Source organism: Idiotropiscis lumnitzeri, unplaced genomic scaffold, assembly GCF_059441095.1.
Source record: "Idiotropiscis lumnitzeri isolate Australia: NSW breed Sydney's pygmy pipehorse unplaced genomic scaffold, RoL_Ilum_1.0 HiC_scaffold_35, whole genome shotgun sequence".
Taxonomy (NCBI): Eukaryota; Metazoa; Chordata; class Actinopteri; order Syngnathiformes; family Syngnathidae; genus Idiotropiscis; species Idiotropiscis lumnitzeri.
In genome coordinates, this window is record NW_028283573.1 from 2,007,067 (window position 1) to 2,018,208 (window position 11,142).

The 11,142-nt window shown below is 46.9% G+C and overlaps 1 protein-coding gene across 1 annotated transcript; it reads right to left on the reverse strand.

Moving 5' to 3' along the window:
• Window positions 1–763: 763 nt before the first annotated feature.
• Window positions 764–10,386, reverse strand: fkbp16 (FKBP prolyl isomerase 16). The gene is made up of 8 exons (XM_088287137.1): window positions 9,702–10,386; window positions 8,764–8,933; window positions 8,513–8,601; window positions 5,759–5,976; window positions 5,164–5,345; window positions 4,215–4,292; window positions 2,373–2,510; window positions 764–2,062 (listed from the first exon to the last, which is right to left on the reverse strand). The coding sequence occupies exons 1-8, from the start codon at window positions 10,090–10,092 to the stop codon at window positions 1,976–1,978; spliced, it is 1,353 nt and encodes a 450-aa protein (XP_088143263.1). The 5' UTR covers window positions 10,093–10,386; the 3' UTR covers window positions 764–1,975.
• Between the last annotated feature and the right edge of the window lie 756 nt (window positions 10,387–11,142).

Genomic DNA, 11,142 nt, shown 5'->3' on the forward strand with positions numbered 1-11,142 from the left:
GTGGCCTCGTGTGCCTCGGCAGTAGTCTGGTTGCAGGATAACGAAAACTTAATTTTTAATTAATTTTCGAAATTGAGTATACAGGTCAAATTTTGATATTTCTTTGGCCTTTTATTTTGAAATGCCACATCAGATTTGGATGAAAGTACCTTGGCTGGATACCTGGGGTGGCCTAGTGTGCCCCAGCACTGGTCTGGTTGTGGGATAACGAAAACTTCATTTTTAATGGATTTTCGAAATCGGGTGTAAAGGTCAAATTTTGATATTTCTCTGGCCTTTTATTTTGAAATTCCATATCGGATTTTGATGAAAGTACCTTGGTTAGTTACCTGGGACGGCCTGTTTTGTCCCAGCACTTGTCTGGTTGCGGGATAACGAAAACCTAATTTTTAATGAATTTTCGAAAATCGAGTGTTAAGGTCAAATTTTGATATTTCTCTGGCCTTTTATTTTGAAATGCCACATCAGATTTTGATGAAAGTACCTTGGTTGATTACCAGGGGTGGCCAAGTGCGCCCCAGCACTGGTCTGGTTGCGGGATAACGAAAACTTAATTTTGAATTATTATTTTTTTTAATTTGTTGTAATGTAAGCCATTGGTGCACACTTAACATTGATTTCTCTTTCTATCTCAATTCATAACATTTCTTGGTGCAATTCTGAGTCAATTTGCATTCCCCCTGGGTGAAAAGACAAGTTTAATAACATTATTTTAAATCAAAACCACTGATGTGCATACTTGAGTTTTACAGCTTTGATTTTGAAGGTGGCCATCAACAAGCGCTTTCGGCGCATTACCGTAATGCACCGTGTTGCACAGTATTGAAAATAAGAGTGGCGGCTGGCTTGACTTCGTTTTTGCGAGTGGCGGCCGGCCCGACTTCGTCTTTGCGCGTGGAAACTGGCCTGACTCCTGCATCCTGCAGCCGTCACCGCTACCGTGAGGCTACCGGAGTTCTGTCAGACCGATCGGGCTTCGTGGTTCCAGCATGTGGAGGCTTTTTTCCACCTTCGTGCAGTCACCGCCGCTGACCCGAAGTACAAATGGTCGTGGCGTCCCTCGACGTTGTGTTAAGCAGCTATGGCAGGAAATACGACGCACTCAAACAGCTTCTGCTTCGGAGGTTCTGTCTGTCGGACTCAGAGAGGGCGAACAGGCTCCTTTCCCTGCCCGGTATGGGCGATGGCACGGCAGTGGATCTCATGGACAAAATGCTGTCGCTGTTGGGCTCGGATGAGGGCGGATTTATTTTCCCGCACATCTTTATTGTATAAGTTCAACAAAATACTTTAATTATACTTGTTGCAATGCTTTGATCGCATAAAAAAAAAGTCCTGTTTTTCAACGGTTCAGAATAATTGAAAATAAAAAACCTTTAACATTTTTACACACTACTACGATTTTTAGTTCTATACAAGACTTTACAAAAGTCACCATACTATTCATTGGTTATCATTTAAGCCTTTGGGGGGTCTAAAATCCATCCATGATCCGATTGCTTCTTCTCACGAGGGTCGCGGGCATGTCGGAGGTCGTCCCAACCGTCTTCGGTGAGTTGGCGAGGTCACACCCCGATCTGGTTGCCAGCCAATCGCAGGGCACCCCAAGACAAACAACCACTCGCACTCACGATCACAACCAGGGACAATTTAGATTCTTCAATTAACCTTCCATGCGTGTGTTTGGAATGTGGGAGGAAACCAGAGTACCCGCAGAAAACCCATGTAGTCACGGGGAGAACATGCAAACTCCACACAGGACGGCCGTAGCCAGAATCAAAAGCTGCACCTTAGAAGTGTGAGGCGACGTGCTTACCAGTCGTCCTCCATGCCGCCCGAAGTCTGAAATATCATTGAATATTTCTCGTTGGACGTGAAAATACGTGCCTGGGAATGAATGACTTTTAACGTTATGTCCAAACTGTAATTGACTCACTGCATTTGTCAGTGGGATCGTGAAAGTGAGGGATGGGGTTCAATTCCTAGCAGTGAGGATGACTGACGTCACTAAGCTGCCCAATGCCACCACCAGAGCGCCAAGGATCAACTTGCACGAAATGCTCTGAAACACAACAAAGCGAAACGCGGGTAAAAGCTTTCCCAGATAACGAAACATGGGTGAAATAGAGTTTGAATCTCCGTTGAAACTAAACATTGAGCTTTCCAATTTTTGGGAATTCAACCAAAATTCAACAGACTCTTTGAATCACAAACTTCAATGATGACAAAATGTTGATTAACCACCAGTCTGCAACTAAAAAAAAAAAAAATCAACCTTCTTAACTTAATTCAACATTGATTGAACATATTTTGCTATCTGGCTTGGGATGTTCTGATGTTGCCTTTTTCTTCTTCTTCTTTTTTTATCTTACCAATGTTTTCTGTTTGGAGGGGAGGACAAAAGGTGCAATGTTGTCGCCGAGCATCTCTGCGGGCTTGGCTTTCCATTCCTGTGTGGTTTTGTAACCAGACTGCCTCTTCACAAGCTTGGAAAGCTCAGCGTGGATCGCCTGAGGAAAACAAATTCGATGACTATTTTAAAAATAATAGAAGCGTTTTTTGATTGTGTTATCGGTAAATCTGTGTCAAAAAACCCCCACTAAAGAGACCGCTGCAGGATTATCAGTTATTGTCTAACGTGCTGACAACACAACACCCCAAATTCCAAATAGAAATGAAGTGGTGCGTCCAACCACAAGCCCACAATCCATTTGAAAAAAATATTTGCGTTTATTTCCCTATTTTCTTAGTCGAGCAGAGAGGCAAGTGGAAGCCACCCGATACGATTGCTGTTTTGAAAATGTCCATCTGATGACAGCAAAGACACAGAATTGAACCCAAATCTTCAATTTCACTTCATTTCAGCTCCACTGGTTCAACACATTTTGATTTTGTACGATACAATGAATTCAAAATATAAAGCATTTGAATATATATTAATTCGCTCACTCAGCCTAATTAAAAAAAAAAATTGCTTCAACATACACAAATAATTGTTTTGCATTTCAGTCTGAATTTCTAATTTAGCACATCCGGTGAAAGGTGAGGAATGTCAAGTGTCTTTGACTTTGTCTCAATGCGACAATGTTTATGTGACCGCGGAACAGCGAGCGTGACTTTTGCCTTCTGCTCACGAGTCGTTGCGTGTTGCTTCGTGTTCTTCAACGACAATATTTGGCTGCTGTCGATGTTCGTTCGCAAGCTGCTCGCTCACGCGTCTCGCGAGGTTGCGCCAAAGACAAGTAAAAGAAACAAGAGCGTTTTGCCGAGGCCGCAAATGAGGCCGGTCGACCGCATGCTCTCTTCTTGCTCAATGGATATCTTCTTTCCCTTCTGGAAGAAAACCCGAACCCAAAACGCTGCGAGAGATTGTCGGTGGATGTTTCGCGGCTCCTCCCTTCTTCAACTTGTCTCTAAAACGTTCCTAGTTTGGAATCCATTCTGTTGAAAAGGCGTCGCGACTCGACGTCACGTCTTGATTTCCGACTGCCAAACGACGGTCGAGGGGAAGGCGACAAAGCGTCTTTCAAGCTCCTGACTCGGTTTTCCTAATCGCTGACACGCAAAAATTTGTTTACGATGAGAATGCTCGACGTGGTCTCGTGACCACAAAGGTTCGTTCAAGTCAAATCGCCAAGGGACTCTTTGGAATCTATGCTGGGGCAAAAAAATCTTTTTACTCTTCAAAAGATGCTGAAGGTGAATGTGATCCAACAAAATGTGTGAGCCATACACACACACACACACACACACACACACACGCACGCACATCGACTTGGAGAGTCAATAACATGGTGGAGTTCATTTTAAGGCGCAACACTTTTGTCCCCATTTTGGCCTTGGCAGAGGTCGTCGCTTTGTGCCGGCTTGTTGCTTTGCACCGCGTCTCAATCAATTGCGCTCATGCTTAACTTTGTGACCTTCGCAAGTCGTTCGGCACTAAAAAGTTTTTTGTGCGGAGGGAAGACACACGAGAGAACATTCATGAAAGCGAAGAAAGAAGTCGTCATCTTTTTGTGTACGCGACATTCCAGCGTCGTGAGGCCTCGACTGTCCCGATCCTCCCGGAAATCCTTTTTTTTTGTGCGCGTGTGTTTCTGCACTGTACGAAAAAAACTAAACACCCTAACCTCCCCCAAGTTTGCGTGTCAAATGAAGGAATTTTCAAGCCCAAAGTGTGTTGAAAAGCGTGACGTCGCTTTGCTTGGTCTCACCTTGGTGGCGGGTTCCAGTTTCAAGGCCTTCTTGAGCAGTTCCATCGCCTCTTTGTCGTCGTTCAAGCCCGACAGGATCTGAGAAACCAGCACAGCCGCGACAAGACCTTTGAAAAGCCGTCGCCGTCGCCAAGCGATACCGCGCTTCGGATATTCATTGGCAAAAACGGAAAGAAAAGCACACTTTTGTTTTAGTTGGCTGTAGAAACGCACGTTGTAAGGATTCTCATTTTATTTCCATATAATGTTTTGTTCCGATTTAGTGGAAATTCATTCATCCGTTTGTCGTTCGAAAGACGATTTTGTATTCCTTTTTGTGCGCACGTGAAGCACGAGTGCAACGACACATTTGCAAGCAGACGGTGAAAACATTTTTGATTGGACGTTCGTAACTTGACGGTGAACTGATAAATCATCCATCCGTTATCGGTTCCGCTTCTCCTCACGCGGGTCGCGGGGGGATGCTGGAGCCTATCCCAGCCGTCTTTGGGCGGTAGGCGGGGTCACACCCTCAACTGGTTGCCAACCAATCGCAGGGCACACAACCTTCCGCGCTCTCACTCATACCGAGGGGCAATTTAGAGCGTCCGATCGACCTGCCGCGCATGTTTTTGGAATGTGGGAGGAAACCGGAGTACCCGGAGAAAAGCCACGCAGGCACGGGGAGAACATGCAAACTCCACACAGGAAGGCCGGAGCCAGAATCGAACACACGACCTCTGCTAACCCGTCGGGTCATTGAGGAATCCATTTTTCACTTTTTTCACGCATGCAAAGAGCAACTTAATCCGAATGTTGCCCATCGTCACCACAAGCGGAAGAAAAGAAATGCGAGAAACGAGCGAAAGCTGGCATCCGCGGTGATTTCGGAGGCCGGATCTTTTTTTTTTTTTTTTTTTACTCGGTCTACAGGGACTCCAATTTGTCGGGGAGGGTGCGAGAGGCTGACCTTTCCCGCCCTGTAGAGTGCCTTGACGTTATTGGGGTCGAGGGTCAGAACGTCACGGCTGGCGTGGAGCGCCTCGTTGTACTGCTCCAGTTTGAGCTGCGCCGTGGCGAGGTTGTTCAAACACTTGACCCGGTAGTCGCGCACCTCCTGCTCCTCCTCCTTGGCGCCGCCTTCGCTCGCATCTGCAGGGGAGGCGTTCCACACAGGGAGAACGTTTGAGGAACAAGTCAGGCAAGAAAAAAGGAGCTTCCTTTTTTCGGACTGGAGCCGAGCGAGCATTGTGTGCTGGCCGCCGGCGATTTCGACAGGCGGGAACTCTTGCTAGCGCCTCTAAATGCGCCAAAGCTCAGAAATTTTTCCTTTTTTCCTCAATCCACACGCAAACGAGCTCAATTTTCACTCCTGCTGTTTGCTCACCGACTGTTCCCAAAACAATCATTTTGATGGACTGAACTGAGGCGAGAGCTTCATTCAGTCAGGCCGTAACTTTGTCAGATAGAAAAAGCGCTTTGTTGAAAGCATTTTCACGATGGCCTTCGCCACCTCATCAAAGTGTGCGGAATGCTGCGTCCGAACGAAAACACTCGCTCGCTACCTCCGCCGCAGGTGGTGAGCACATCCAGAGCCAGACAGTAAGCTCGAGCGGCCATGCCGTACTCCTCCCTCTGGAAATGGAAGTTGCCTCGCTCCCGCTTCTGGTTGCCAATGCGGATGCGATCGGATAGCGGCAAATTCAGCGGATCCGGTTTGTCTCTGACGTCGAGCAGTTGCAGCTGGTAGAGCAGAGGAGCCCAGGCGGGGATGTCGGGCTCTCTGGGAACGACAAAAACATCCAAATCCATTTTTGTGACGGAAGCAGACGGCGCTCTCGATCAAACGAATCAATAAGCCAGTCTGTCTGGATCAAGGCATGCGCCGAGTTGGTCAACTTGCTCGATGACACGCCTCACGGATGGTGACGCTTACGAAAGCATTTAACTGGTACTGCCTTTTTAATGATCAAGATTTACGTTGACGCTCCACAAACAACAAAAACAACAGCAGTACCTCCCAATTGACGCCATTCCATTCCCGTCGGATGGGATGGCGCGTTGAACTTAAAGGCACGATAACCAATTGCTTTTCAAATTGTTGGAGTGAAATAACCAAAAGATGAGTAAGCCTCACACATTGCTGCGAATGGAAAAGAATTGTGAATTGGATGGAGGAAAATCAAAATCAATTATTTCAATGTAAATAACAGCCAATGAGATTTCCTTCTGAATCCACGTTTGTGCGGACACCTCAGAACAAAAATATTTTAGGCTATTTTTGAAGATCGACTTCTGCTGTGGGACGCACACCGAAAGCAAAAACATGATGAGAAACTGCAATTACGCAAGAACATAGCCTGAAAAGAGTATTTTCACGTTTGGAGAGGTGTACAACTGCAGGGTATAAATTGTCGCAGTTGTTTCCAGTGTTTTGGTGGTGCTGAATACAGAAAAAGAAAAATATTCAGTTGTGGCCTCTGCCAAATACTGATTTGCATCCACAAAATTGGTCCCGTGTGTGTACAAAACGCTAAGAAGTGGGCGCACATTTTAGTGACTGCCAGCGCGCGACGGGTGTGCCACCGGGCTCATTCACAAGTACTGCACACTTGCCGTTTATGTAACCGCAACGTCACCTTGTACTATGTAGCTTTGATTCATTGATCGATCGATGGATCGTTTTAGAATTGATTATCCCATCGATAATCGATGTCTCCAAACTCCGTGGCGGAGGTGGGACCATTGCATAAAAAACATTGCAGTGCCACCGCAAAAAAAGTGAGTGATTCCCCCACCACTGCAAAAGCCACATGAGAAATGAAAAAAAACAAAAAAACTCGCGTTCATGAAAACTCACAGTTTCCAAGTCACTTTTTTTTACTGCCCGATGTCGGTGTGATGCATTCGTTTTCCAAATGTAAACACACCTGCATGGCAAGTGTTGTGTTTATGCGAAGCGCTGTTTGCACTCGGGGCAGACCGGATTGGCCCGGTGCGGCTCGGCAGACATCGTCGCTAAGATGCATGATCGGCGTCTGACTCAGTCATGCAGAGCGCTCGCCGTGAAAAGGAAAAAGTCCCTCAGAGGAAATCAGCGCTCACTCTGACGTCACAATCGCCAATCTGAAGCCCTGGGATTTTGGTTTCCATGGTTACAACCTCGATGTCGTGCTAATATACCGTCAGAAATGTGGCGAGAAAGGATTATCGAAGGACAGCTTGTGAATTTGGGATGGCCATATTTATGAAATATATATTTATGGGAGGAAAAAACAAATAAAAAAAATATATATATATATACAGTGAACCCCCGGTTATCGCGGTTAATGGGGACCACCCGCGAAAACTGAAAATCCGCGAAGTAGCATCGCACCTTCAAAAAAAAAAAAAAAAAAAAAAAGACAAAAAAAAAACACCGTATATATATACTTCGCACCTATATATATATATATATATATATATATATAAATATATATAGGTGCGAAGTAGCGGCACACCTTCAAAAATGCTTAAAAAAAAAAAAAAATATATATATATATATATATATATATATATATATACTGGTAGAGAGAGAGAGTGAAATTCATGTTATAATAAAAAAAAATTATTATTAAAACTTATTTTTTTATTCCCCGGCCATTATTTTTGTATTTATTCAATTACTTCTTTTTGTATTTATTCAATTACTTCGACTTTTACCTGCTGGTACGCCGTCCGGTGTGCCCTGTGAATGTTATGATCCTCCAAAAGAAAACGTCAGCGGTGATCACCGAAGAAGCGACATTTACAGGAGGAGTTATGGGCTGTTTTATGACTATTAGATTTTCACCTATTGCAGATGGCTCTAACAACAAAGCCCCTCCCCCCACCCTCGAGAAACTGCAATCAAGACAAAACAGCTGCTGAGCTTCATCGTTCTCACTGATAAGGTTTTATAGCTTTGCAGCTCGGCAGCTTTTGACTGTCTCTGCGTAATCTTGAAAGGTTATCTCGAGCAAACATGCCATTTGAAATCAATGTTTTTCATGCGTGTCACAGAAAGCTCAGCTCGTGTTTACGTCGGCCCTTTACTGGTGTGAAGTTTGGAAAGCCAAACGCATCATCGCCGCTAATGTGAGACGTGTCCTCCCATAGGTTGGCGGCTTACAAACATACGCCGCCTCTCAACGGGACTTGGCGGAAGCCATCTGCTCCCGTTTATGGTTCATTAACCCCGCTGACCCCCCCCCCCCACAGCCGCAGGTCGAACAGGGCCGCAACCTCATCCCACTATAAAAACACGAGCGACTCGTCCACGTTTGCGTTTGACATCTTACCTGCCCACCAGCCCATATGCGTACTGGGAATCCGCCAGCAGTAACGTGATCTCGCCCCTGCGCATGGACAGGACGCACTCCTCCAGTGCCTGCACACGCACACGCACGCACACACGCAATATATTAGTGTGGCGCGAGACAGCAAGTGCAAAACGTGCAAATGAATTTGGTCCAAAACAGAATTCCGCTTCTTGGCAAATGTCTGCGTGTCGCGCAATAAGCTGGCCGAACGCAAACATTTAGTTAGTTACCTGGCTGACGTCGGCTTCCCCGATGATGAAGACCAGCTTGCAGTCCTTCTCCACCACGCTGCCGTCTTCGAGGACGGCCTGCATCTTCACCGTCACCCGCTGCCCCCAGATGGGCCGCGGGGCGCAGGCGGCGGCCGGCTGCAGCACCTTCTTGCTCAGCAGTCGGTCGTCTACGTACGGGAGAGGACACACGGAAGGCTTCTTCAGATTCCGACCGTATCGAGCGACGGCGGGCCCGCCGAGCCAATCCGACAAAATGGGCAGAGGGCGGGCGGCCTTTGGAAACGCCGGCGCGCGCGCGTGCTACCTTCGCTTCTTCAAAATTCAAACAGCTGATGTTTCACGACAAGCGCTCCGATTGGCACGCGACAAGCAGTTTTGCTTTGCGTTTTATTTCTTTACTTGAGCAAATGGGAACAAAATGGTGATCTCGTGCGCCAAATTCCCGTTTTCGGCATAGCATTAACTCATAACGTTCCAAAAAGTTCAGTTCGTGTTCAACTCAAATGGACTGGAAGCTTTGCAAGCGAACTTCTCGAATGTTTGAATTTGACTTTTTGGGGAGCTGAACGGCAAAAGTCACAGCAGATGTTCAATCCACGAATTGAGCAAAACATTTCCAAGGACGTCCACTTGGCTGCCTTTCTGTAACTCTTCCAGTCTCTCTGCGCAAGCGGCTTCCGACCATTGAAACGCTCCCCTCGGAGAACGTCGCAGAGGCGAGACGGCTCCTGTCGCTGGACGACCGCTTCCGCAGCGATTCAAAATCAGACAGGAAACCTTTGGGCGTCCGTTAAGAGTGTCGCAGAGCGTCGTTCCAAGGTGGCAACCGAGAGACGGAAAAGTCACAAAAAGGCAGCGGGTCGGACACGGAACAAATTTTGCCGTGCAGCAAGTCGCAAAACATCGGCGGTTAGACGTCACGGAAGCGTTTGTACCCGTTATGTGCTGCCAGTCTTCTTTCAGGAACAGCTTCTCGAAGGAGATGTTCGTCCACTCGTCCAGAGCGTATTGCGGAAAAAGACTCTGCGCCGAGCTGTCCCTCTCCAGCATGTGCTCCTCGAGAGACGCTTCTTGGAACCGCACCGTCTTCCAGCTGTTTGTCTTCTTCAGTCCCCACCGTGCGTCACAAGGCGTCGCTGCTCCTGCTCCTTCGGCACGAGGCCGCTTTGCGGTCGGCGAGTTCTCCCACGTCATGTCTCCTCCAGAGCTTTCACCTCCGTCCAGCGGCTCCTCAAGGCTGCCGGGCGCCACCGACGCCGCGAGCTCACACGTGGCGTCCCTCACCGCGGGGTCCTCCTTGTCCTCACAAGCTGACCGGGGCTCCATTTCCCCTTCATCCGTTCTCGTCTCCACAATTGGATGAGCCGCCGCTGCGCTGTGAACGCCGACAAGCTCCTGAATACGCTACAACGGCGCCACCATGCAATATGGTTTCCTTCAATCCGAATGGCAACGCATCCCAAAAGTCACGTGCAACGACCCGCCGGGAGTTGCCGACTTCCTGCAGCCAGTTTGCGCCGCATCCAAAAACGAGACCGAAAACGATCAATGCAAAGAAACGGCGCGTCACGACGAAACTCTGGCGGGCGGCGAGCTCGCGCCGACGCTAATCTGCGGGATTAGTTGAGAAAAACCTAACCTGGCAGAACGTCTGTAAGCTTCTTAATGACGAGGCCGTTGACCGATGAAATGCAAGCAAACTTTCGAGATCTTGGACATGACTTTTTGAAACGCAAGAGAAAATAAAAGCATTCCAGTGACGTTTTGTCAGAAAGTGCAACAACAAGCCTTGGCTTTCTTTGAGTAATTGAACAAATTAGGATGGTGGTCTTGCTTGCAAACTATATTCTATATATTTTATATTCTAATTTCCCGCTAATTTCTGTGACACCATATGCAAAGTGTTTTGTTACAGCTGCGGCAGTTTTAGTTGGATTGGATTTGTGGAGACGTCAGCACGTTTGTGCCGCTAATCCAAACGGAAAAATCAATTCATCAGCCACTTCTCAATGTTAATTACCAATTCCCATCATTTGGAGCACAGATTTCTTTCTTTATTTTCGATCCAGTTACCCGTTGTAGCAGGTAACTGGGTGGCCTGGTGGCCTCGTTTGTTGACATGAAAATTGGATTTTGCTCGGCAGTGCAGTTCACCGCCAACGCAAACAAAGACAAACGAGACATCCAGAAATTGTGCTGAAGTGACAGCTGAGTTTATTTGCTCTTCACTCATAAAAGAAGAAAACTTTTAAGCTATTCCAACTTCAAGTTTCAAATTCTACTATGCCATTATTTTAGAATGACTCATGATGGGAATATTTGAGAGCGTTTCTTTTTTCTTAAACGTTTGCGAGTCGTGAATGGTCATGACGTCAC

Coding starts and splice junctions, on each gene's coding strand:
- fkbp16 (XM_088287137.1), bottom strand. CDS start 10,092: ATGGAGCCCCGGTCAGCTTGTGAGGACAAGGAGGACCCCGCGGTGAGG. Junction 8,934..9,701: donor AGACTGGCAGCACATAACGG/GTACAAACGCTT, acceptor TCCCGTACGTAG/ACGACCGACTGCTGAGCAAG. Junction 8,602..8,763: donor GGGAAGCCGACGTCAGCCAG/GTAACTAACTAA, acceptor GTGCGTGTGCAG/GCACTGGAGGAGTGCGTCCT.